This window comes from Rhinolophus hipposideros, assembly GCF_964194185.1.
Source record: "Rhinolophus hipposideros genome assembly, chromosome: 8".
Taxonomy (NCBI): domain Eukaryota; kingdom Metazoa; phylum Chordata; class Mammalia; order Chiroptera; family Rhinolophidae; genus Rhinolophus; species Rhinolophus hipposideros.
Window position 1 is genome coordinate 93,822,945 of NC_138054.1, and position 27,123 is coordinate 93,850,067.

The following is a 27,123-nucleotide window of genomic DNA, read 5'->3' on the forward strand; positions in this document are numbered from 1 at the left end:
CCCCGCCTTCCCAGGGGAAGGCTGCCTGTTTTCCAGAATGAGAAGGCGCTCATGTTGCCCCTCTTCTTCCTGAGGTTCCCAGCTGTTCATCGGGTCGAGCCCAAGGTTCATCTCCAGCAAGCCTCCTCCTCTCTCCTGTGTTCTGTCCCCTTTTACTCTTAGGTATTTAGTGAGTCCTACTGTGTGCTGACTGCTGTGCAGGGAGGGCATCTGAGATACAGCCATGAGCAAAACTGACATGGGCTCTGTCCTCATGGGGCTCACTGCAGCGAGGAGACAGACAAATGTAAAATGACAGCCAAGGCGATCACCACAAATGAGGGGACCACACTCGGCGAGGCTATCATAGTGTGGAGGGTGGGGTGGGGGCGTCAGCACCACTGCCCCTAAAAGGCTACTAAACCTGAGAACTGGAAGGTGAGCAGGAGTTAGACCTGTGAAAAGGGACAAAAGAGTGTTTCAGGCAGGGTCACAGCACGTGCAAAAGTCCTGAGGTGGGCAGGAGTGTGGCCAGATGAAAGGCGGTGGAGCTGGAGGCAGAGGGAGCGGGATGGGGGAACGTGGGGAGACTGCCAGCTGGGAGCAGGGGAGGGAGTCTGTCTTTTATCCTAAGAGCAGCAAGGAACCATCAGGGTTCAAGCAAAGGGATAAAGTGATCAGATCTGGTAGAAAGACCCCTTTGGCAACTGAGGCGAGAGAAGGGTGGAGAGGCTGTAACAGGCCCTAATTCCCAACCCAGACCCAGGAGGCTGACATCCAGGCTCTGCTTGAATATTTCCAGGGTGGGGACTCACCAGTTCCCAAGACAGATTAGTACATCGTTCCCTGTTATCACGTTCTTTAGTCATTCTTGATATGTCATGAAATCCAGGTTGTTCGTCCCAGCATGTTCCCCCAAGACACTTCAAAGTATGCCACAATCCCCCCTCAAAATGTGGTCCTCAGAACAGAACTCAGCACGGTGCCAGGACAAGGGGGTGTACTCACCTCCTTTCTTCTGGATACTATACCTCTGTTAATACAGCCTCTTCCTGCTGCAGCACTTACTTACATGTGTCCATCCCACAACACAAAGCCCAGGGCTCTGTATACAGCTGGTGCTCAGCGAGTACCTGGTGACTCTCTGATGTGGCCAGAGATCCCAGGATTTATCCCCAGATGTGCTGGGTAGTCTCCCTGCTGACCAGTCTCCAGGTCCCCTTTACAGGAAAGGCCCATTGCCCAGTGTGCCACCCTCTGTGGTTACATTTACCCACACACTGGCTGTGTGTTTGAGCTTTCAGGCCACCACAGTTCCTGTGCTGATGCCAGGTCTTGTGCAGTGGGCAGGGCATGGGGCATACCAGTCCACAGGGCACAGGCTGACCTGGGGTACAAGCCTCCCAAGGGTCGGTAGCCTTGTGAGCTTGCAGCCCCGTGCTGGACAAGGGGTACTGCAGGCCCATGGGGCTGGCTTGGCATTTTCCTGGGTGTTGTGGTTTGAAGGGCAGCCCTGCCCAGCACACCTGTGGCCTGCCCCAGCCTTGCCCAACATGGGTGCCCCCGTCTCCCAGTGTCTGCCCTGCAGGAGGGGTCCCGGCTGCCTGTGAGTCAGTGCAGGATCCATGCTGGGTCCCACAGGGAGGGGACCAATGGGCCATCCGTCCCATCTGGGTGTGTGTCAAGTTTGGGGCTGAGGGCTGACACCTGTGGATGGACAGGCCGCTTTCAGGCAGCAACCTGGGAAAGGCGGGCAGCTTCTGCCATCCAGAGGCCATTATGGGTACTGCACCCACATGGCCCAACCTGCAGGAAGGGAGCAGCTGGGGGCCACCTGGAGTGTGGGAGACTGAGGCCTGGTAGGTTCCCAGCTCCCACTCGGCTCCTTCAGAACCTAGCTTGGTCACTGCAGGGTCAATCCCCACCCCACCCCTTCCTGCCCGGCACCCAGCACCCTGAGTCCAGCTCTGCCAGCAGGCTGGGAGGCTACACCCACGCAGTTGGCCAGAGCTCGTTCCACTTGTCCCTGGTCTCCTCACAAGCTGGGGAGGTTTTCAGCCTCGAGAAGTGAAAGGCATGGCCCCTGCGTCCTCTCCGCTCCGCCACCTGCTTGAGAGATTTGGGGGTGACACCCCTGTCTCATCACTGGGCTCCCTGAGGCAGGGGCTGCTGGCCACCTTAGCTCCTAGCACCAAGCTCCAGGGGTGGAACCTGCACACTGAGGGTCACGTTTGGAAGGTAAAGTGTGGGTGCGTGGCCTGCCCTGGCACTCACTACTCGAGGACCCTACCCCTCTAGGGTCCCCAGCTGGGGGAGAGCACATGGGTCCCCCAACCCCACAGCCAGCGTGATTTCTTATAAAGAAGAGAATTCTCGTTGTCTTCAGGAGCATTTCCTGTGGCTGTTTCAAGGGCGTCCTGTATACTTGGCCGTCTCCCTCCGAGTCTTCCAGCTTTTGCTCAGACACTGAGGCTGAAGCCCAGGCAGGCAGTGCCCTGAGGCCAGCAGACCCTCAGGAGGCCTTTGGCCAGGTGGTCCCAGGTGCCCAAAGCTGAGGACTTGTGAGGCTGCAAGACGGTGTCGTCTCCCCTGCCAGGGCTGAGGGGGCAGCGAGCACTGCCTCTGTCGGGGGAATGTACAGGATGGAGGCCTGGGCACAACAGCCCTTCTTTCTTCTCTCGCCCTGGCATTGGGCTGCCCTATCACTCACTGCAGAGTCGCCTGGGTGCCCCGTCCAGTGCGAGGGCAGCTGGGAAAGTTCTCGTTGACCTCAGATGACACGGCCACTGTGTGGGTCTGAGGACAGAGGCTTCTGTGTGCTGGTGAGTGGAGGCTCAGAGCAGATGGAGAGGGGACACTGCCAGTGCTGGGGGGCTGACCGGGGTCTGGCTGCCCCCCCCGGCCACTGGGGAGGCGCAGTTCAGGAGCACACGCTCACTCTCGTCTGTCCCCAAACAGCAAATGGTCGCTGCTCCTCTTAAGCACCTACTGTGTGCCACACCTCATCTTACTGAATTCTTGCAGAAACTCCCGAAGGTGTGGGTGTCGTCGTCTCCATTTAACCCAGAGGTCAAGTGTTTGCCTGTTGTCACCTGGCTAGTGAGTGGCCCAGCCAGAATGAGAACCCAGGTCTGTCTGACTGTGAAGCGCACACCCCTTTGTAATAATTAGGGACTATTTCAGGTTTCCAAAGAAGGAAATAATTGTTTTAAATGCATGTATCTGTCTCCAACTGAGAAATTAAAATGTTGCAGACGTTTTGGCCATGAAGTAGTTCCCACCATACCTGAACAAAAACTACAAGAAGTGACTATTTCAGACTAGACAGCAGTCTGCAGAGGACCGTGATTCCTGGGAGAAAGGAGCAGATGAGGTGCAGCCCACCATTGCTGACTGTCTTCCGAGAGGTAGAACCAGGCAGAACATGACGGTCTCACTGAGCCAAGGGGACGGATTTGGGGCTCAGGCAGGCCAAGTGGACGGGGCTTGTGGGCAGAGCCCCGGATGGGGGCAGTGATGAATCGAAAGAGCCAGGAGCCCCAGAAATCCTCCTGGGGCCAACCTGAGTCTTTTGCTTAACGCTATGCTGTGCATACGCAGATGAGATCCCAGGAAGCCAGCAAAGAACAACGACAGGGAACTCTGTGAGCTGAACAGCTGCCAGCGTCTGCACAGGGGTGAGAATGCCCCCTGAATGAAGAGGCCTTGTGGACACCCAGGGCCTTTGTGGAGACCAAAGAAGGCCACATCTCAGGTGTAGGGCTAAGCTAAACTCATAGTGAAGGCTATTGTATGCCTGACCTGACAGAGCTCTGAAACAAACCTGGTCTCCGTGTAAGTTGACTGTTGGTACAAAATCAACATTCTTAAAAGGAAGGCCAACAAAATCAAGGATCTTAACTCGATATTTACAGTCTCCAGCACTCAATAATACATCACCAGACATGTGACCTATAACTAGAAGAAAACAGTCAATAGAAACAGATCCAGAAGTGACGTAGATGACATTAGCAGATAAGGCATTTAGATTTAAATGAAGCCATGAACATAATCAAAAGACAAATAGACAAATGCATAATAAATATAACCAGATGAGAAAGTATAACTCTGAGTCAAATGAAAGTTCTAAAGACAAAAATAGATAATATATGAAATAAGAAATGTACTGGACAGGATTAGCAGATTAGACACCATGGGGGGGGGAATCAGTGCACTTAAAGATAGGACAATAGGAGTTATCCAAACTGAAGCACAGAGAAAAAAAAGCGTGGAAAAACTAAGCAGAGCCTTGCTGATGAGATGATATGAAACCATCTAACAAAATGTGACAATAAAACTCCTCAAGACCACAGATCCAAGACCACAGATCCAAGACCACAGATCAAGAGCTTCAATAAACTCAAAGCAGCATGAATATAAACAAACACACGCCACAGCCCATCGTAATCAAAAGGCTGAAAACCCATGATGGAGAGAAGACCTTCAGAGAATAAAGATAAGGGTAACTGCTGACTTGTGATGAGAAACACTGCAAGCGAGGAGAACTGGAACCTCTTCTTCAAAGTGCTGAAAGGAAACCCTGCCAACCAACATGTCCATTCTAGTGAAAATGTCCTTAAAAAAGAAAACAAATTCCAGGCATTTTAAGATAAAAGCCGAGAAAATTCATCGCCAACAGACCTGCACTACAAGAAATGTCAACCTAAGTTTTCTGGGCCAAAAGAAAATGATGAAAGATGTAAATTCAGGTCTGCACAAGGAATAGAAACCCACTGGAAAATGTAACTGTGTGGATAAATATGGATGGTTTATTTCCTAGGTGTTTTTTTTTTTAAAAAAGATAATAGAATATTTAAAGCAAAAATAACGATGGTGCATTATGGAGTTTATAATCTATGGAGAAGTAAAATATATTATTACAAAAGCACAAAAGACAGGAGGAGAGAAAATAAACATACACTTGCAAAGTTCATGTATTTTACAGAAGTGAGACAGTGTCACTTCAAGATACTGATAAATTAAAGATAAAGCATTTGACTCAACACAACACTGAATAACAATGAAAATCTGGGCAGTGTAGGAGTAGAAGGGAACTTCCTCATCCCGCTGAAGGCCGTCTGTCGATGACGTCGTACCTAAAGGTGGAGACCTGACGACTTTCTCCTGGAGCCTGGACCAAGGCCGAAGTGTCCCCTACCCCCACGCACTTTGTGTGGGGTCTGGCCAGTGCAGTGAGGCAAGAGAGGCGTTGAAGGGCAGACACTTTGGAAAGGAAGAAGGGCAGCTCTTTCTCTCTGTCTTTCTTTTTGGTAGATGACCTGCATGTGTGTTTAAGTGGTTCCCAAGGCATCTATAAGCCATTGCAGAGAAGATTGCAGCCCCTCCCCCAGCCGCCCACCTTCCTTGCTTCCCTGAGGAATTCGGTATTTATCCACTGCACACGTTTTTGTCCTTTTCCTACACACATCACCACAAACAGTCTATGGTGGCGCTCCTTGCACTTTTTTTTTAAAGATTTTTTTTTTATTGGGGAAGGGGAACAGGACTTTATTGGGGAACAGTGTGTACTTCCAGGACTTTTTTCCAAGTCCAGTCGTTGTCCTTTCAGTCTTAGTTGTGGAGGGCGCAGCTCAGCTCCAGGTCCAGTTGCCGTTTTCTAGTTGCAGGGGGCGCAGCCCACCATCCCTTGAGGGAGTCGAACCGGCAACCTTGTGGTTGAGAGGACGCTCTCCAACCACCTGAGCCATCCGGGAGCTCAGCGGCAGCTCAACTCAAGGTGCCGTGTTCAATCCTAGTTGCAGGGGGCGCTGACCACCATCCCTTGCGAGACTCGAGGAGTTGAACAGCAACCTTGTGGTTGAGAGCCCACTGGCCCTCGTGGGAATCGAACCGGCAGCCTTCGGAGTTAGGAGCATGGAGCTCCAACCGCCTGAGCCACCGGGCCAGCGCTCCTTGCACTTTTGAGCTGTGTAAATTGGTGTCATGCAGGAGTGCTGTGCTCAGAAGCTGCATGCTGGCTGGATCCTGGCAGGGCTTGGGCAGCGAAGGGCTGACAGGTCGAAGGCTGGGAGCCCCTAACCTGGCCCCTGGCTAAGCCACAGGCCCTGTCTGCTCCTGCAACACTCTCCGGACACCTGTTTGCTTCTCACTGGGTTTTAGATGCTGGCTCCTGCGGGGTACCCTCTCCAAGGCTCCCCGAAGCCTCCTGGTGGTCTGGAGGGCTGGGTCCCAGGAGCAAAGGGTCAACTTCCTCCCTTGGGCTTTGGGGTAGACGCGAGCCCCTTTGCAGGGCCCCAGGAGGTGCCCGAGCTCTCTGCCCTGGCTGCTCCTCCTGCTGGGGATTGGGTTGTGATTTGCCTGGGTACAGTGCCACCCAGGTGCACAGTATACTTTCCTTCCTGGGATTCAAAACCCAGGCTTCTGGCTGGCGGCCATCTCATGCCCCAGACCCCCACATTGAGCAAACGCATGCTGCCGGACAGCTCTCTCTGGAAAGCCACGCTGGGTCTGGTCCTTTTACCCCAAGTGAAAACACATCTCAGTTTGGGGAAGACTTTTGCTACCACGAGAAATAATGTTAATGATCCTGAAAACAGCTTGTCTGCAAATAACTGAAAGCCTCGCTTGGCCCAACAAGAATCTGAAGGGCAATTCAGAAGCGCCTCTTTCCCGGAAAAACAGATTCCTCATTGACACATTTTCCTCCTGTTGATGTTTTCCTCCCTGTTTCCAACGTGGAGCCTTTCCCCTCAGTCTCGATGCGAGGACCCGGACTAGAGGAAGCCAAAGCCCGCTTGTCAGCAATATTCTGTCCTCCTTTCCCCTGAGTCCCCCCACAATAGAGCTATTATCAGACCAGGCTCTTATTCCATGGTTTCCCTCTCCCCTCGGGCTAACGAAGAGAAAGGATGCCAGGCCGGACAAAAATGGGACAGTTTTCCCTTGATGGAGCCCCAGTGTGCCAGCTTGGGAAGGGCCATTACGGCCGTGCTGGAGACTGTCATACGATCCCGTGAAACACTTTTGGAACATGGCCTTTCACCAGTTTTGTGATTCACATCATTTGTCCTCTGAGAACGGAAATGTATTTCCCAGAGAGAAGTCTTCCAAGCTGGGAAGCTCTGGGTCTCCCGGGCAAACCCCACATCGGACTTCCGAGTTTTAAGATCTCACCAGCGCTTTGTCAGTCACACCAGGAAAAAAAGAACCTGAAATATTAAAATGCATCCCCACCCAACCCTGCACTGGGGGAACACACTTCACTTGACGGTGTTAAGAAAATAAGAAGCCTCAGTGCCCCAGATTGGGGCCCTGGGATCTTGTTCCAAGATCAACTTCCGTTTCTTGCCTTTGGCAGCTACCGGGAGCTGCTAATGGGGGACCCCAGCCTCACCCCCTCCCACTGCTTCCATCACATGTTCAGGCCCCTGCAGCGGCACTGGAGTTCCCAGAATCCATGTTGAGTGAGGGCCCTTATAGCAAACCATTCATTCACTCATTCATTCACTCATTCATTCATTCATGCAACCCACCTTCTGCTCAGAGTGTGTGTCCAGCCAGGCTTTGGGGACAAAGGGACCCATCGGGGCACTCTCCATCTTCACAGCCTCAGTCCAGTGTGGGTGACAGTTTCTGACCCAGGGAACCGAGGATCTGGGCCCCCGTGTGTCCTGGGGGCCTGAGGTGGCAGCCTGTGGGGGTAGCCATGGACCTGGGCACTTCTAAAGGGGATTGCAGCGATCTCTCAGCTCAAAGTTGTCATCTTGTTTTCCTGTCTTGCAAGGATAACAGGAGAGATGAAGGGCTCTCGGCCTGTATGGGCACCGAGCTGTTTCCTCACCCCTGTGTGAGGACACTGTTCCTCGCACACCTGGGGGAGGGTCCTACACCCTCTCGGTGGGGGCGGGGTTGCTCTGTCAGACAGGCACCTTTCTGGGCCTCTCTGGCTGTGGAGGGCGCACTGGCCCCCTCACCTATGTGCTTCGGGGGATTGGCTGCTGGTGTGAGTCCGAGACTTGGGGAGCTGCCTGTGCGGCTTGAGTGCGTGAGGGTGGATGGCGTGTAAGCGGGGTAAGGAGCTTCCGGGAGGCCAGGAGACTGGGGGCCACGGAAGGGTCAGGTAGGTAAGAAGTTACCTGTGGCCATGGTCACGGGTGTCAGCGATGGTGGCTGTGATGAGCAGGTATTGGGCAACATAGAAGCCGCCTGAACGCGGGGCTCTCGAATGGAAGACACCACCTGGAGAAGCTAGAGAGGCACTGACGTGACTCTATGGGGAAGCTGCTTGTGGGGGGGGGCCCGCCACTAGCCTGACACCCCAGACAAGGGTGTTCCAGGCATGTCTCCCCCTCGGGGCATGGCATGGCCCGGCACATGCCCGTGTTTGAGGAGCCTGGGGGTGCAGCTGCAGAGGCCTGGGGTCTGCCAGCAGGAGTTGGCAGGAGGAGTCCAGAAGTTCAGGGACCCTAGATGGGGCGGGGCTATTTGTGTGTGACAGGGAAGGCTGGACCAGAGGCTGCAGCCCTAGGGGACACCTGGGTGACACCAGTTAGCCTCTGTGTCAGCAAAACGTAGAGTGGAGACATTGTGGGTGAGAGAGTGGGGAGCCCCCTGTGGGTGGATTCCCTGAACAGGACCCAGCACTGGTCTTTGGTGGTGTGACCGTTCCAGGTCTCGGTCAGAGCAGAATCAGGTTGAGGGGCTGGGCCCCCGCTGAGGCAGGTGGGCCCCAAGATGGAACGCCTGGGTATTCGGGAGGAAGGGCGCCCTGGAGGAGGATGATCGGCTCCCCCTGAATCCTGGCCATTTGCTCACCCCTGGTCCATCCATCCATCACCTGTGGGGCAGGCCCAGGCCCTGGCTGGGGACAGTGAGGAGGGCTGGCCTGTGGGGCGGTCCACCTGGGGCAGGGGCTGGCTGAGGACCAGCTTCACAGGATGGGCTCCTCCACCACTTCCAGGAGGGAACTCTGTCACCAAGAAGCCCTGGGCAAGAGTTGGAGAGGTAGGCTCTGGGGGTGGGTCCATCTGGACGCAGGGGCAGCATCATGCCTGAAGGTGGACACACCTGAGGAGGTCACACCTGGAGAAGGCCATATGTGGGGGCCACCACATCTGGAGGAAGACACACCCGGAGGCCACTGTGCCTGGGAGTAGACGCTCTGGAGCTCCCGGTGGTGTTGGAAAGATGGCTTTGCTGTCCCAGAGCTGTCACCAGGATCCCCATCACGGGCCACATCCCCCCTCCCGGGTCCTTTCTCAGTCCCCTCAGTGAAGCTCGCGGGCTCAGAGGTTAGAAAAGCACACAGATTTATTGCATATCAATCTCATGTATAAATTCATTGTAGCATCGGAAAGATTACATTTGGTATACAGTCCTATTCTACGGCATTGACCTCAAAATCAGCTCTGCCTAGGCTTCATCTCGAAGACGTTTCTCTACGCAAGTACTGATCACAAGCACCGACATGGAATCTGCGGGATCTCTCTGCCAGTGACGTCCCACGTCCTGTCTTTCTGCCGTTCTCCTCCCACAGAGGTTTCCACGGGAATTAAGAGCTGCATCTCCTTTGTGCTGGAAGCTCAGGACTCCTGGTCATGAGGATACAGACCTAACCACGTGTAATAAGTGCATCTACGGAATTTTCCTTTCCATAAAAATTTCACGAATAGACACAGTAATGACCGCTAAACACGAGTCATGCACAGTTTACTGATAACAGAAGCCATTTACAATCAGGGGACGTGGGACAAACACTAGCCTCCCTCTCAATGGTTTTTTTTCTTTTAAAAAAAAATTATATGAAAACCAGACATTTACATTTGATTTCTTTTCAACATTATACAGTTCTAAAAGGAAAAAAAAACAAAACAAAACCAAAAACCAAAAAACCTAAACCAAATCTGTAAGGGAACAATGGCAAAAGGATGACACGACACAGCGGTTCGGGGTCTTGTTGGCATGTACACACGTGTGTGAGCTTTCCATGACGTGTTCCGACAGCGGGGCTCGGCTCCCCTCGTCTGGAAGAGACAGTGACAATGCGAGATGCGCTGAAGGAAACCTCCCGAATTGCTTTGTTCACACGTGAACTGCACATTTGGGAACTCAAGCTGCCTTTTTCATTGTCGTTTCTTTCCTTTTGTTTTCCCCAAAAGTGGTAATGCAAATCCGTGACAGAAAGGAATACAACAAGAAAACTGGAATGGAAGGAGCAAAGGGACGTCCTTGGAATAACGTAAGAATGTCTTAGTCACAGTATTACTCGTTGCTACAGACACAGTTTCATGGCTTTTGATCCCCGGCTGACCTGCACTGACCAGGAGCAGCTGTGTCCTCGTGTCCCCCCGCCGGGACGGAGGAGAGTGCCCGGCTCCCCATCCGTCCGACCCTCCGGGCAGCAGTGCAGGGGTGCGCGCTCCCATGGCACCGCCCCCCACCCCCCTGCCGGAAAGCACAGTGAATACAGCTCAGTAGATTTCAGTCACTTGGGCAGGGAGATGAGGGCAGGGGGCAGGGGGCCCACAATCCAGTGCTTCAAGGCTTCGAGGCTAACATGTGTGATATGTATTTCGGCAAGTGCTTTGTGAATGCTCAGGGAAGCAGCTAGGACAGAAGAGTCCGGGCGCTGGGGTCACGGAGCTGCTGGGCCAGCCAGGGTCCTTGCACGGGGTGCCCGCATGGCTGGGCGTCTCTCAGGCGTCCCCTATCCACAGATCCCCACTCTGGGGTGCCAGGCAGGCTGCAGGAATGTGTGCCTCGGTCCTACTCATGAAGGGTCTGGCTGGCCAAAGGGACAGGGCCCGAGTGTCCTGCACGATGGCCCCGGGAATGAGAGCAGCAGTGGGCGGGAGTGTCTGAGCAGCAGAGGGAAGTGCGAAGAGGCTTCCTTCCGAATTTCCATTTGGGGGTGTCAAATGAGGGAAGCACCTGAGGCTGGATGGAGGGGCGCTGGGCCTGGGCAAACCTGACACCGGGGCCCCCCTGGGTCACAGCGGTCAGCCCAACGACCAGCGGCCCTGCCGCACTCGTGCTCTGAGGCTGGGATCTGGGAATTCTCTCACCAGACCCAGGCTCCCTGGCCCCCAGGGGTCTCCCGGCACTTGGAGGCATCAGCGTCAAAGGTGCTGGGGCTGAGTAAGCCGGGCGGGGCCGGTACTGGAGCCCGGGCCCGAGGACCAGGGAGGGAGGGTGGCTCACTGTGGTCTGGGGCATGCTAAGCTTTGAGCGTCCAAGGACAGACTCCCCTAAACCTGCCAAGTGCTTGGGCCCGAGGGGCTGAATGTTTAGGAGAAACTGGGCTTGTTCTAAATCGCTTCTAGGGGGACAAAAATATAGGCCTTAAAATGTGCAACTGGGGCTTCTAGTGGGGGAGAGGGTTGGAAGAAAAGAAGGAAAGAGAAGCGACAATGCTTAGGAAGATCGGCCGACAATGACAGAATGTGACAGTCCACAGAGAGACCCCAGGGGGAACAGCAAGGGCAGCCTCTGTCTGCCCTGCAGTGGCCGAGAACAGACACTTAGGTGTCCACGAGTCCAAACTGCCTGTTTTAGACAGAGAGAGTCCTATAGCAAGAAAAACCAGACACCTTATTCTTTAGCAGAAGAAATCATATAATTTGGGTTTACAGAAATGGGGTGTTTGGATCTGAGGTTGACTTTTCAGAGGGATCCTCCTCAAGGGGACGTGGACACCCCGAGCCACGCCAGGGGGTCTGGCCGAGGGAGGCTCCTTGGGGGGTGTGAGCGGTTGGTTAGGTTTGCAAATCCTTATGGACGAGGCGGCCAGCTCTCCCCGGTGGTCCTGGGGTGGGGGGTGACATTCCAGCCTGCGCACTCGTGTAAGTGGCCTCCGCACGTGCCCGGGTGGCGGTCAGTCTTACCACCTCGTGTGCATTTGAGAAAGGGGGTGAAGCTCTTTCACTGGGATCCACGGCTGGTGGGGCCCTCAGGGGCCTCCCCACGTGGGTCTCCAGGGCGAGGCTGGACACCCCGGCACCCACGCCGACGACTGTGACCTGCGCGGACACTTCCCGCTGCCCCGGGCCAGGCTGAGGACAGGTCCACCGCGACATGCGATCCGTACTGGTTTGACGTACACTCTTTTTTAAGGGCAACTTGGGCGATTTTTTTCCCCTCTAGTTGGGAGATTATTACTCTTTTTTCTTCCAAACAATAAAATAAATAGAACACTTGTCGTAAATGCAACTGAAACTCAAATTTAACAAAAACACATGATTGTCTGGAAAACGGGCAGCAGTGACAGCAGGATTTGTGGGGGGCCGCGGGGTATATTTGGCACATTACAGGTCGCCCGCTCCCTGGCTACCGGGCACACAACACACAACCTTATCACACGGTTTTGGTCCTTCACTAGATACTTATATTAACATTATTTCTTCACAATAAGAATGTCTAATGCCAAAAATACTGTTAAGGAAGAAATAAAATAAGAAAAGAAATGAATTAGAAAAAATTACAAGTTATATACAGATTAAGGTAAATTCCATCAGGGAAAAAAAATTATTATTTGAAATTGGCCCCTACGGGAATAATTTAAAGCCCATTGAGTGGAGAAGCAGACTGGTCCCAGGGAAGGGTGGCAGGTCCCCAGGTCCTGTGTGGATGCCCTTCCATCCTGGAGCCAGTCCCACCTGCCAAGACCCCACGCAAAGAGCAGGACTGGCCCTTGCGTCCTGGATCCTGGTCTCAGGCGTGTGGAGCTTGGTGCCTGGAGCAGGGGAGGGGCACGCCCCCTTCCTTCCCCTAGTCCGTCTGACGGGGGTGGGTGAGGGTGGAGGCTGGACGTTTGTGGCCAGCAGGCCCTGCCTTCTAGAGAGCGGCAGTGGAGCTGGCACAGCGGTGGCCGAGGCACAGACCTTGGGGGCAGGGACACCAGGTGTCCGGCCCACCTCTGTGCTGGAGATCAGAGCTACCACTCCGACCTTCTCCACATAATTGGGAGGCCTTAGGAGGAGCCGAGCCATGAATCACATGCCACGAATGACAGGTACATGTCCCGTCCCAGCCGCGGGCAGCCCAGGACACAGTACCGGTACAGTCTGAAACGGCTCACAGGGGAGGGCCACGCCCCTCGGTTCTGCCTCGGGGGACCCAGAATCACCTTGGCTTTACAAACAGGGTCAGGGATAGAAAATTTCTCCATTATCTACAGTATAAAGAACGCACCCAATGCAGTGCCAGTTCCCAGGCAGGCGTGGGTCTGCAAATAAACTGAGATTTGAAAGCAATGCAAAATTACTTTTAAAAAACAATTTGCAAGTCATTTTTCATTTTTTTTTTCTTAAAAATACTGTCTATTTTTAAAACCACATGCTTAAATAGACTCTGTCGTCCATAAGATTACCAAAAGGGTTATTCTTGTCATTTTCATTATAAAAATTGTTTGGGCAATCTCGTCCTTAGAGCGCACCCCTGTCTGTCCATCCCTTCCAGGCCCGGAAGTGGCCCCCGGCTTCCGTTCGGGATTCAAATCCTGCCCTCGCCCACAGGGTTGATTCCGCGAGGCTGTTCCCACAAGCTGTGCTCTTCTAGAATGAAGTTCTCGAGAACAATTCTTTGAATTCAGTGAGTGCTCCCGTAGCTTCTGGTTTCTGAGTTTTCGTTGGAAAAGCTAGAGCTGAACCACGGTGGGAGGGCCAGACACTGAGGAGTGGTCAGACGCAGGTGACAGTGGTCTCCTGGCCCCAGGCCATGCCAGCTCCCCGAGGCCCTCGCCTCCATCGTCCACAGCTGGGATTTCTGTCGGGGCTTGGGGGCCGAGATGGCCTCCTGGGCCTGTCAGAGGTGGCTGACGGGGTTAAAGGCTCCGGACTCGGGGGTGGCCCCCGTGCTGTTCATCCAAGCGTCCAGGGGGCTCTGGGAGGGGGCGTGGAGAGCAGCGTCCTCAGAAAGGGACAGCATCATTGCGTATGCCTGGTAGGGGAGGGGACACAGGACACAGGACAGGCAGGTGAGCGGCACGGGGGTCCGGCTGACCCTGGGCCGGCTCTGTCCTCGCCCCTTCCCGGCCTCCACTGCCCTCTAGACGGGCTCAGATCCAGGCGGGAGGAGGGGGAGCAAAGGTGCAGGGGTGGGTGGGGTGGAGGGGGGTGAGGTCCTCCAGAGAGGCCAGGAGGAAGAGGGGTGGGCAGGCGGGCGGGTAGAGCAGGGAGGCAGGAGGGCCCTGCTAGCTCGTGTGCAGCGGGGAGCCAGGACGCCAGGGCCAGCACGGGGAGCCCCTTGGCTTCCTTGGGGTGCTCACCCCTGCAAGCACCTCTGCACCCCACTATTCTCTGCCTGCTGATCAGCAAACGCTTTGGGAGGGCCTGGGAATTGGTGCTGGTCTTTGCTAAGTCCTGTCCCAAGTCACTCCCTTTCTGGGGGGCGCCTTGTGAACCACTATGGAGACAGCACAGACCTCCGTACTTTGGGGAAATGCACGGGCAGCGTCTAGGAGGCCAGTGTGGCTCAGGCTGTCCCCAGGGCAACCTTCTGCCACAAGTCACAGGGCACAAGTGACAGGACCCGCCGCTCGCAGCAGGCGGGGTGATGGGAAAGCCCAGCCCACGTCCCACCCGAGTTAACACTCTGGACAGAATTAGTAAAGAGACACAGACAGACACACAGACGTTTCGCTGAGACTCGGGGTGGGCCGAAGATCGCGGAATAAGAGCCCATGCCCTTCAGACCTGAGGGGACCTGGAGGCGGGGTCCTGCACCCACCCACACCAAGGATCAGACAAACTGGAAGTGCCTGGGGTCACGCCGGCCCATCACGGCCCATCACGGCCCAGCGTGGAGTCTGCCTGCCTAACAGGAAACTTCTGGGCTGCCAGTCACTCTCGCAGGGTCCCAGAGGGAGATGGGCTACGGCGGCCAAAGTGCTGGACACCGAATCGGGGACGCCTCCCTCTGGGGAAGAGAGGACGGTGATCCCATGTCTCACGTGCTCTGCTCTTAACCTCTGCCTGCCTCACTCCTGCTTGCAGGGAAGTGGCGGCAACCTGGGTGTGTCTCTAGCTGATGCAATGGGCGTGGGATGGCCAGTGGGTCCTGGGTGTCCCCCAGGCAGGCATGGGACGGCCATGTGAGAGTTGGGCTGCCCCGGTGGCTGTCCCGCCTGGGGGTGGGGAGGGGCAGGCTCTGGGGGTACCTACCTGGTTCTTAGCCTGCCTGTACAGTGTCTGTTTTAAAGTCTCAGAGTCTAAGGTGGAATTAAGCACATCTTTAACTTCAAACGCTGCCTCAGCTGCGCTGCGGAGATCCAGCCCCTTCCCAAAAGTCGGCATCGGCTCCAAAGCTAAGAGACCGCCTGGTGGCTCCTCAACACACCTGCACCAACGACCGGAGAGGGCCTGGCGTTAGCTGGTCTGGCCTCCCGCCACCTCTCTGATGCCCCAGGCCGGCTCTGTGCCTACATGCACGCCACAGCGTCTCCACGAGTCACATGCATAAGGAGACGGACACATGGACACACGGACACTGGACAGAAGCCATATGGATGCAAGAAACTGACAGACAGAGAGCCACACGGGGTGAGTGCGTGCACATGGGCTGCCAGCAGCAGGCGGGGCACCCAGGTCTCTGGGGACAAGGACAGACGGTGAGATCTAGGTTCCCGAGACTGGGCGGCTCTGGAGGGCTCCGGGCTCCCCATCCCAGGACCCAGGGGCGGGAGGAGGGGAACAGCCGTCTCCCCAGGGCCTCCCCACAGGCTCTTGGGAAGCTGGCAGTAGGCTGTGAGCAGTCGGGATGTGGGCAGTGGCCCTGGAGGGCACAACTTCCCAAACTACGGGTGGTCAGGCCCCCGGACCTCATAGCACCTGCGGGAGGTTGGACGTCACGCCCTGGGCCGACAGGCTGTGTGCAGCTGGGCCAGACGTGCCTGGGGTCCTGCCCCAGCTCCCTCCATGCCTCCCCTCCTACACTCTGCTCCCACATCTGGGGAAATGCGTGTGTGTGTGCGTGTGCATGTACGTGTGCATGTGTGTGTGTGTGCATGTACGTGTGCATGTGTGTGCACGTGTGCGTGTGCAGGGAGCAAGCAGGCTGGGCTCTGGCCCCGTCCCCAGACCCGGCCTCACCCTGGCCTGCGCACAGAAGCCCCTGTGGTATAAACGCCTGCAGGGGGAGCAGGACCCAGCCAGGACGGCCGGTTCTCTGCTAGTTTGAGCACAAGTCACCCTCGTGACACGCAGGCCCCTCCCTGGAGTGGCCCAGAGGCCGGCACCCACCTTCGGCTGTGCTCGAAGCCCACAGCCAGGGAGGTGGGTGGCTCCTCCTCCTCCTCCTCGTAGGCGCCTTGGGGCTCGGGCGTGGGGGACACGGCGTCCTCCTGGGACTTCCCTGCCAGGCTGTCATCGTCCTCGTCCTCCAGCTCGTCCTCCTCCTCTTCTTCCCCGTCCTCTGGCTTCCCACCCGTGAGGCCCGGACATGGCTGGGCGCCGTCCAGGTCCTGCACCTCCTGCCTGGAATGACACGGGGGAGTTGGCCATGGACCCCCAAAGGCTGGAGACTCAGCTCTGGTCACTCTTCCCCCAGGGACTCCCCCAACCCTCCCAGCTCCCTCCGAAGAGAGCCTGCCTTCGTGGTCATAAAAACCCTGGCGGTGACACATGTGCTGAGGTCCTGGGCCACCGTTCCTGGGGAGGGAGTGATTCAAAGAGAAAAGGATGGCCGCTGAACAGGTGGCAGGGCACGGGCAGTCATCGACAGGGCTCCTGTCATTCCAGAGTGGACACCGGGCGTTAGGGCAAGTGTGCGTGTTGGGGAAGGACGCGCTGGCCAGCCTGGCAGGCGGGGGTCCTGGGTGCTGGAGCTGGGGTCGGGCACTGCACAAGGGACGCCCCGGGAGGGAGGCTCTGCGTGCGGGAGGCTTGCCGGCCCAGCCCTGATGGATGCCTGCTCCTCCTCCTGGCCTCGAGGACACAAAGACATGGGACGGCCGAGCGAGGGTGAGGGTCCCCTGCAGGTGGCGTGTCTGCAGTCAGGGCCGGGCTGTTGTCAGCAACAGAACCGCCAGGACAAGTTTATTGGAGACACAAGTTCCTTGACTTGTAGACTTTCCCATTTCCTTCAGAAAATGCCCCTAGCCTGTGTTCAGTTTGTTGGCAAGTCTGTGATGGGTGGGCTGGGCCCAAGCAAGGGCCACCGGGCACGTGTCCCACACACAGGCAGTGGGACACTTGCTGAGCTCACGTCTGGACCTGAGTTCTGAGCCCCCAGGCCCGGCTCCCCGGACCTCGCACGGCCCACGGGAAAGCCGTCCACTGATGTCAGGGGAGACGGGTCCTGCTCTCAGCATCACGCAGTGGTGGCGTCCTCTCCCATGATCTCCGACCATCAAACGTGGACCACACTGAGGTTCATCCTCGTGCAGAGGGAATGGGCTGGGGACCCTGGCTGCTGGGCTGTGGGCCGGCCTATCTTCACTTCTTGTGTTTCCGTGAGCAAGTATACAGACGGTGACAGCTGTCCTGCCTTCCAGGATGCCGCACTGGCTTGTTTGCCTGTCATGCAGGGCACACATCTGTCACCGTCAGCACTGAGAGTCCTAGAGCCAGGCCATGTGGGCTGGAACTGGTCCTGGCTCCCTCCCTGGCCCTCAGCGGGGTGACCTGTGCCCTCTCAGTGCTGTGAGAACACCCCACGCTGAGGACCGTATGACCAGTGCAGGGGCCCTGGGTGTTGGCCCTCGGACACTGTCCTAACCCAACACGAGTGCGCTGCACAGTTTTCTATCTAAGCCCCCCGCCCCCCGCTGGCCCCACACAGAGCATCTGCCCGCTGGCAGGAGGCTGCAGCAGGCGGGGGCCGGCAGGTCGGGGCCGGCTTTGCACAGAGCGGGTGCCGGATGAGGTCCAGGCCTCCAAATGGCTGCCTGGGGAGTGCGAGCGTCCCGGGGCCACAGGCACACAGCCCCACCCCCGGCTTCAGCCACAGGAATCTTCTCTCCCTGTCCTGGAGCCCAAAGTCGAAGCGGCAGGTGTTGCAGGGCTGGTCCCTCTGAGGCCGTGAGGGAGAACCCGCCCCAGGCCTCTCCCCGCTCCTGGTGGCTGCTGGCGTCCTCGTTGCTCCCTGGCTCACAGACGCGTCACGCTGTCTCTGCTTGGTCTTCCCATGGCGTCTCCCGTGCGTGTGCGGTGTCCATACTTCCCCTTTTATAAGGACCCAATCATATGGGATTCGGGCCACCCAACTCCAGTGTGACCTCATCTTCCCAAATAAGGTCGCATTCTGAGGTCCTGAGGGCCAGACTCCGACATACGGAGTGGGGTACACAATTCTGCCCGTGGGTTTAAGGGGGTTGTGAGCAGGAAGGCCAGTAGGCCCTGAATTCTCTGACGGTCAAGAAAAGGAAGCCAGTTCTGAATGAGGATGGATCATGTGGCCCCGCATGGGCCTGGCAGTGACCCACACTTTACGCAGAGCGGCTGATGAATGCCACCTGTGAGCAGGGCTCCCACTTGTGACAAAGACGTGGGCACCTCCTGCCAGGCTCCCGGCTCTCTGGGCGAGGCTTCAGCAGGACAGGCTGCCTGAGGGCTCAGCCTGGCTTCCCAAGGGACTTGGGGTGGCCTCTGATGTCTGGGCCTCAGGGGACAGCTGACGAACCCTGGCTGAAACGCTCCTGGGGACGCTGGTCTGCTGGGGGCCCCTCCTCACTTGCTGGAGATGGATGGGGAGGCCCTCTGGGCCTCTGGGCCTGGCCATGCGGCAGCAGCAAAGCACCCCACTTCTTTGGGCCTCAGTTTCCCCTGTGCCTGAGGCCTGTTGGGACATCTTTGGTTCTTTGACAGCTGGTCCAGCACCAGTTTTTACCCCAGGGGAACCTCCTCCTGGGGTCTGACGTGTCCTTTGGTGGGGCGGGGGGCAGAGTCAGTGCCACACCCCGTCCTGTGATCCTACGTTGTGCAAACACCCTCCTCCTTCCTGAATCCATATGCTGTCATTTTTCTGTGCTGTGTGCACACGTGTGCATGTACATGTGTTTAAAGGGACAGCACTCCTGTTTGGAAACCCTTAGTGCCTGGGATTAAAGCAAACATATTCTTGAGTCTCACAGGCTGGTAGGGTGGTGGCAGGAACCCTCGCCAGGCCATGCTCGGCTGTACCTCTGAGAAGGTCGAGGCCAAACCACACCAGCTGCCAGATAGGCCTGTGTGCTGGGCGCTGCTCTAGGTACACAGCCTGTGTCCGCAGCCTCTCCAGACAGAGAAACTGAGGCAGGGAGGGGGAACCCTTGCTGAAATTCCCCAGCTTCCAGGTGGCAGAGCCTGTGGGTCTCACCCTCTGCTGTGGGCTGCTGGTCCCCACACAGGTGTGCCCTGGTGACTGGTGCTGGGGTGGGGTTCAGGTGCTGGGGTGGGGCGCCCCTGCTTTGGGTGAGGCCACACAGCCCTGTGGCCCAGGATGGGTTTCTTACCGTTTGTCTGTTCGCGTCGACGCTTGGTTCATCTCACTATTGGCAATAAAGTTTCTGATTTCAGAGAAATATGAGTCTTCCTTCTCGTCTAAAAGTGCGTGGGTGTCTGACTCGGAGGTGGGGGAGGAGGCGCTGGTTCCCAGGTGGTTCGTGAGGACCCCAGCGTGCTGGCTCACTGTGGGGACAGGGGCATCAGAGGGGGGACCCTCAACTGGACCCCTCCCCTTACTCCTCTCCTCTCCCTCTCCTCCTCTCCCCTCCTCTGTTCTCTCCTCTCTCCTCCTCTCCCCTCCTCTGTTCTCTCCTCTCTCCTCCCCTCCGCTGTTCTCTCCTCTCTTCTCTCCCCTCCTCTGTTCTCTCCTCTCTCCTCCCCTCCTCTGTTCTCTCCTCTCCTCTCCCCTCCTCTCTTCTCTCCTCCCCTCTTCTGTTCTCTCCTCTCCTCTCCCCTCCTCTCTTCTCTCCTCTCTCCTCCCCTCCGCTGTTCTCTCCTCTCCTCTCCCCTCCTCTCTTCTCTCCTCTTTCCTCCCCTCCGCTGTTCTCTCCTCTCTCCTCCCCTCCGCTGTTCTCTCCTCTCTCCTCCCCTCCTCTCTTCTCTCCTCTTTCCTCCCCTCCGCTGTTCTCTCCTCTCTCCTCCCCTCCTCTGTTCTCTCCTCTCTCCTCTCCCCTCCTCTGTTCTCTCCTCTCTCCTCCCCTCCGCTGTTCTCTCCTCTCTCCTCTCCCCTCCTCTGTTCTCTCCTCTCTCCTCCCCTCCGCTGTTCTCTCCTCTCTCCTCCCCTCCGCTGTTCTCTCCTCTCTCCTCCCCTCCTCTGTTCTCTCCTCTCTCCTCCCCTCCGCTGTTCTCTCCTCTCTCCTCCCCTCCGCTGTTCTCTCCTCTCTCCTCCCCTCCTCTGTTCTCTCCTCTCCTCTCCCCTCCTCTGTTCTCTCCTCTCTCCTCCGCTGTTCTCTCCTCTCTCCTCCCCTCCTTTGTTCTCTCCTCTCCTCTCCCCTCCTCTCTTCTCTTCTATCTCCTCCCCTCCTCTGTTCTCTCCTCTCTCCTCCCCTCCGCTGTTCTCTCCTCTCTCCTCCCCTCCTCTGTTCTCTCCTCTCTCCTCCGCTGTTCTCTCCTCTCTCCTCCCCTCCTTTGTTCTCTCCTCTCCTCTCCCCTCCTCTCTTCTCTTCTATCTCCTCCCCTCCTCTGTTCTCTCCTCTCTCCTCCCCTCCTCTGTTCTCTCTTCTCTCCTCCCCTCCTCTGTTCTCTCCTCTCCTCTCCCCTCCTCTCTTCTCTCCTCTCTCCTCCCCTCCTCTGTTCTCTCCTCTCTCCTCTCCCCTCCTCTGTTCTCTCCTCTCTCCTCCCCTCCGCTGTTCTCTCCTCTCTCCTCCCCTCCTCTGTTCTCTCCCCTCGTCTCCCCTCCCCTCCTCTTCCCTCCCCTGCTTTCTCCTCTCCCATCCCCTCCCCTCCTCCACCTCACAGCTCTCCCGGTTGCCTCCCGTGTTTCTAGCCCTCCCTTCCTCGCCTCTGAGTCCATCTACCCCAGCTCGGGGGCCTGCAGGACCGGCCCCGGGGTGTCCCGGGGGGGTCTGCTGCACTGGCTGGGGCCCCACCTGGCGCGTGCTCGTGCTCGTGCTTCTTGAGGTGTCTGTCCAGGTTGGTCTGCTGCCCAAAGCACCGGTTGCACAGGTGGCACTTGAAGGGCTTCTCCTTGTTGTGGATGTTTCGGACGTGCCGCTGGAGGTTAGAGGAGATGCTGAAGGAGCGGTCGCAGTACTTACACCTGGAAGACACACAGGCCTCAGAGGAGCCCCAGGGCCGCCCTCGGGGGCCCAGGGAGCCACGTGCAGCCCCCGCCTGCAGCCCTGCCGGACCCTGTGCCCCTCGCGTGTCTCGAGGACCCTGGGTCAGCCCACTTGAAGGTGGTCGTGGTGAAGGTGGTGGTGATGCCCAGAAGCAGCTACGCTTAGGAAAGCAGGTACTCTCCCCTGGACCTCTGGGGGGAGAGTCACGTTGGGAAGCCCCCGAGGGGTCGCGTACCCAGTGGGGCCCGTGCCCCTGGATGCCCCCCGTTTGCTGGTCTCCCAGCACAGAGGCCGGCCACGCAGGTCCACTCTGGAGGGTGGAGGGTGGCATTTTCCGTGTGGCCTCCAGGGGGCAGCAGCACCCCACGGAAAGGTGCTCAAGCTGGTCAGTGTCCCAGAAAGAAGGGGCCCAAGCTGCTCCCTGCACCTTCCTGCCTGCAGAGAGACACCCACCCTGGTGCAGGGCGGGCAAGGAGAGCGGGGCCTCAGTGGGTCCTTGGGCCGGTCCCATTTCACTGGGGGCCTCAGCTTGCCAATCCATTACTTGGGGGCCTTAACTGCCCTGAAGGTGTGTTTGGGGGGCCCCAGCCTTGCCCCTGTCCGGCCGCCTCCTCTACACGGACCTCAAATGACCACACTGCCCCTTTTGGTGGGGGCCAGCTAGCCCTGCATGCTCAATTTGCCTGTGTGCGCCTCTGCGGTGGGCACCACACTTGGGACAATTAGAAGGCGCTCCTTCCTCTGGAAGCTTCCGTCGCCTGTGAGAATGTTTTCCTGACATCCCAACTTTAGCCGAGCAAAGTGCTTCAGGCCAGGAAATGGCTATGATGAGCAATCTGAGACACCAGCAATGTGATGGGTCCCCGTAGAGGTGGGGCCCTCATGCTCAGAGGGCAGGGAAGAGGAGGTCATTCTCTCCAGTTTGCAAAGGGGGGACCAAGAGCCAGGGCATAGCACTACAAGCACCAGGGAGCGAGACAACCCAGCCAGACACAGAAACAGCCGGAGCCGGGGAGGGCTGACCAGAAGGAACCTGCCACCCCGGGCTCCGCAGTCCCCACGCTGCCTCCTCCTGGTGGCACAAGGCCAGGCCAGGCCAGTGACTACTGACTGACACCCCGCTCCACGCGCCCAAGTGTGCACGTGTGCAGATGTGTGCAGAGTGCACGCATGTTAGTGTCCACGTGATACATGCACACCTGAGCACACACCTGTGCACCTGGTCTTCAGAACCCCAGGGACATTCTGGAGCCTCAGAGGTGCACAGCACATGGAACACTGACCTATGCTCGTGGAATTTCCTGTGTGGGAACGAGACTGGCCTCCCACGCAGCAGGCAGGACCCCAGCTGCCCGGTCAGTGCAGCCAACCTGTCCCAGCAGGCACACTCCTGGCAGCCTGAGTCCATCCACAGGGACGCGGCCGGCCGGCCGGCAGCTGGACCTGTCGTAAGAGTGGCCGCCTGGCATTGGCCCAGGAGGGCCCACCCCAGCCGACGGGGGCTGGCGGCTGCGCCAGTGCACTCGCGGTCCTATGGATGGAAGCGGCCTGAGGACGCTTCAGGAGCCTGGCCTCTCGGGGGCCGGGCCAGAAGGGCCATGTCAGAGTGGCCTTCACAGAGCCACTGGCCAGCACCTGAGTCCTGTTTCTGACATGTGACATTCGGAGGCCTGGCCCTGCCCGAGGAGTCTGCTCCACCACAGTGCACACAGAAGGAAGCGGGAAGCGTAGCCCCGTGACTGCATCCCACCTGCCCAGCCTAGGAGCTGGGCTTTCCCCGCAGGAAAGGTGACAGCTCTGGGAAACCCTGTCCTGGGACGCTCAGAGCCTCAGAGTCAACCCCACCCTCTCAACCTCTGGGATAAAACCTGGCAAGTTCAATGACAGACATTAGGCGGGGTTGGTGAGACAGGACCCCAGGGCTCCCCCATGGTGCCTTTCTGGGCTTCGTTCACTCAGTTCCTGAAGCTTCCAGGATCTGCCTGGCCTTCTCAGCAGGTGGGCAAGGAGCGGCCTGTGACCTACACAGGACTCCCCAGGCCATGGTCCCGGGCTCCTCCCGAATGACCCTCAGCCTTCTCTGCTCCCAGCCCAGGGCTGGCCTATGGGGCCCTGGTCCTCCTGGGGCCAGCTGAGCCCCCAGACCCTGGGAATGTTGGGCTTTGGTTCCAGCCTGTCCTCTGGCAGCATCATGACGTTCACTGGCCCCAACTAGCACCCACCACCCTGGAATCCCACACTGGGAGGCACCACTGCTTTGTCTTTTGTGTCCAGCGGGGTTGGAGCTCTCGCTGAGGCCGGCAGCCCCAACACGACAGTCCAGGAAGGAGGACTTTCCACCCCAGAATGCACCCAGGCCCCCCCCAGGCACATCCTTACACTTATATGCCCCCCACCCCCGATGGTGCCAGGCTCCCAGACCAGTCCTATTCTCAGGATGGTCGCTTAGGAAGGACCAAGGGCAAGGCCACGCTGGCCCCAGCCCAGGTCTGGGCACTCGCCCCGCCCACCCAGTAGGCTCAGTGGTGCCCACCCTCCGTCTGTATTGTGCTCACAGTGTCCTCTCCTTGTTTTGGGCCATGCTGGGCCCTTTACCAGTCCCCTCTAATGGTGGCCGTGGGTCCTCAGAGCAGCGGGGACCCTGAATGAGAAACTGGATTGGGTAGGAGCTCACTCGCAGACAGGGCTCCGTGCGAAGCTGTTTCCGGCCTCTGTGGGATCAGGCAGGACTGGGGAGCCGTGCCTTCAAATGGGTCAGAGACCCTGAATGTGGCCCTCCCTGGTTCTAATGGAAATAAATGGCCCAGGCAGAGAAGTCCATCTGAAATTTAGGGGAGCAGTGAGCCCAAAGCTCAAGGGAGCTAGGCTCTGTGAGCAGCTGGGGTCTGCACTGTAAATAAGCTGACAAGTGGCGAGTGAAATTTATGGCCTCGTGGTATAAAATAACACCACTGGGCTCCACCAGGAAGGGGAGGGCAGACCAGGCTGCTGTGGCGGCCTGCAGCTGAGGCCCTAGAGGGTACCTTGCTGTGACCCGGCTGCCACCACCCCAGGGAAGGCAGCGACAGTGGCCACAGCTCGGGGCAGTCCCAGGAAGGTGACATGGCCCCCAGGCAGTGTCCTCTCTGGCAGCCCAGTAGGGCCACACCTGCCATCACAGGGAGAAATGCTTTGGTAATTGTAAAAGTAGGGGAAGGGAAAGACAGAAGAGATTTTGAAACCCAGCCCTAAAAATAAAACTAACAAAGAAAAAAGACCATCCGGACCACCTGTCGGCCCTGAGGGAAGTGGTAACTGGGCCTGGCTGGGCATTTGGTTTCACGCAGACAGTGGGACGGGAGCCTGGGGGGAAATGAACTGAGGATGGAGGGCATGTGTCCTCAGGTGGGAGTCCCAGGCGCCCAGGAGCCCGCAGGCCAGGCCACAAAGGCTCGCATCCAGAGTGTCACTCAGGTCCCCACAGGGCAGCACCCCAGCATGGCCGCCAGGACGGGTGAAGAAAGCAGCCCCCTTCATTCCTCATTCATTTCTTCCCCCCTCTCTCCAACCTAACCTCAACAAGCCCTCCACGGTACAGCTTTAAGAAATAAGTGTCATAACTGCACCTCTTCCCCTACCTGACTCAGATCTCTAAGGTAGAAGAGGCAGTCAGTCCAGGACACTGGCACGGCCCAGGCAGGCGGTTTGACCTTCCCTCCAGGAAATGTATCAGCCACGCCAAAGGGCTTTCAAACACTTTCTGAATGATTTCAGATGAGCGGGGGCAAGGACTTTAAAGGAAGCGTGTCCCAGTGTTGTCCACTTTGATTATCGAGTCACTCTGGGCAGCTCATGAAAAGTCTGGCCTGTAAGGGGAGATCAGCTGGCCTCCCTGGCACACACGCAGCGGCACACACGAGCTCACAGGGGCAGGTGGTGGGTGGGAGGTTTCAATCAGCCTCCTGGGGCGGGCAGGGGTCCCTTTGGCAGGGCCTGTGCCCGGCTCAGCGGGTTTCTGTGGACGAAAGTGCGCATTTCCTCTTCCCACTTAAATCCTTTCAATGATCAAAGTGCTCCCAGAAACCCTGGTGATGTCACAGCAGAGTCATACCCTCAGACTCCTCACCACGGGCTGCCTTGAGCCAGATCAAGTCAGGATTTGCAAAGCAAACTTTCAAAGCAGTTACTGTTATGCAAGTTGAACCTCACAGATTGGCAAGAGCAAAAGAAATCAATGATAATCAAATTCTCCCATAAACACGGCCGACCCCCGGAGGTTCTCACACAGAACACTGTCCAGAAGTCGGCTCCGGTTACAGAAGAAACACATGTGGGGGGCCGGAAGCGGACCAAATCAATCTTTCTGTTGCAGGCCTTTGTTAAGTTGTAATTCAGTTCTTGGAGGCACAGGGGTGCCTGTGTGCTGGGGGTTGCGGGGGGCGGGGGGTGCGCTGACCAGATAACCGCTAAGGCACATGAGCTGTCATTTACCCTTCCAGGACAGGATGTGGTCCTGTGGTGGTCAGGGGATGCTTGTTATGTCTCGGGGTGGGCCGTGGGGACCATGACACCTGCAGGCCACCGTCCCCAGGGATGGGAACACACACACACTTTCTAGGGCCAGTGGGTGGCTCTAAGCTCGGTGTGGCCAGATATAGGAGTCTTATGCCACCAACTCAAAACCATGCCAAACTCCTTATCGCCAGACACCCCCCAAATGCCATCTTGGCATCTAAGCCGTCTCCCCAATTTGCCTCATGTCACCATCACTTGGGGCTCTCATCTAAAATGCTGACTCCCAGGTCTCTCCCTGAGCAGGGTCCCTGAAAGCCAGGGCGTCACCCCCAGCCATTCCTGTACCCCATGAAAGCCCCAGGGATGGAGGGAACAACCCACTTCTGGAGCTGAATGGTAAGCAGCGCGGCTGTGGGCTCGGGGCCTAGGAAAGTCGCAGGGAATCTTTGAAATGGGGGTTGTGCCCCTACTCGCTGTGAATGTGAAACGCAGTGGTTGTCACCTCTGCCTAAGCATTGAGGGTGAGGTGGGGGGCAGACACCCGGCTTCTGTCCAGCGAGTCCCTCAGGGCACCCCAACCCTGGGCTGGGACCTGCATTTGCACGGAGCTCCTTTCCCACTGCGCACCTTGCCTGAGGCATCTGCCCTCATCCACCACCCAGGCTTAGGTCCGCTGTGGCCACTGTGACATGAACGGAGTTGGGCTGGTAGGGGTGAGGCTGAGGCTTCTCCGACAGACCCCCCCTGGGACCCAGGCTGAGCCCTGCCCTAGCCCTGCCCTAGCTGACACCCCAAGAGCAGGAGGGAGAGCTGCTTCGGGGCATCGTCCTCTGTGGACAGGTGGGAACCTTCCGGGAGCCTGCCAGGCACTTCCTGCCTCATCTTTGCAACGTCCCAGTGGGCAGGATGGCGGCGGGGCCAGGGATTGACAGGGAGCAGCGTGCTGGCTCCCCGCGCTGCCCTTACTGTCCCCCCCAGCCCAGGCCGGGTGAGCTCCCACCTGTACGGCTGCTCCCCGGTGTGCGTCCTCAGGTGTCTTGTGAGGTTTGCAGATCGAGGGAAGATCTTCCCGCAGTACCTGGGGTGGGTGGTGGGGAGACCATTAGGCAGAGGCATAGATTCAAGGGCCCAGGTCCTTTCCTGGCCCAGCCTCCAGCTGGGTATCTGGTCCCCGAGGTCCCACATCGGAGGCAGGTGGCCCAGCTGCACATCCTGGATTTCAGTTTCTTCTGCAGCCCGGAGGCTCAGCTGAGCTTCACAGAGAAGCCCGACGTCGTGTCACCCGACGGACAGACCGGCCTACTCTGGCTTGCTTGGGCTGCGCTCCTTCTGAAGCAGCGTTTCAGTCCGGGAGCCCAGGGCTCTGCGCTGGGTCGGAACGGGTGGATCAGGCCGGTGCAGCTGGGGTTGGACAGCGCAGTGTATTCCCAGTGCTGGGCTTTCAGTTCCCT

The 27,123-nt window shown here is 57.7% G+C and overlaps 1 protein-coding gene across 5 annotated transcripts in view; it reads right to left on the reverse strand.

The window, feature by feature from the left end:
• Positions 1 to 11,577: 11,577 nt before the first annotated feature.
• The window catches only part of PRDM16 (PR/SET domain 16), a 314,562-nt gene continuing 299,016 nt past the window's right edge, over positions 11,578 to 27,123 (reverse strand). For 3 of the 5 annotated variants that reach the window (XM_081057127.1, XM_081057126.1, XM_081057130.1), the window contains 6 exons: positions 26,673 to 26,750; positions 20,987 to 21,156; positions 19,406 to 19,580; positions 16,215 to 16,448; positions 15,138 to 15,312; positions 11,578 to 13,914 (listed from right to left, as the gene is read on the reverse strand). In XM_081057127.1, coding sequence (XP_080913253.1) covers positions 13,780 to 13,914; positions 15,138 to 15,312; positions 16,215 to 16,448; positions 19,406 to 19,580; positions 20,987 to 21,156; positions 26,673 to 26,750 — 967 coding nt within the window. In that variant the 3' untranslated portion in view covers positions 11,578 to 13,779. The remainder of the gene's footprint in view (positions 13,915 to 15,137; positions 15,313 to 16,214; positions 16,449 to 19,405; positions 19,581 to 20,986; positions 21,157 to 26,672; positions 26,751 to 27,123) is intronic. The other 2 variants (XM_081057129.1, XM_081057128.1) reach the window with 1 other exon arrangement.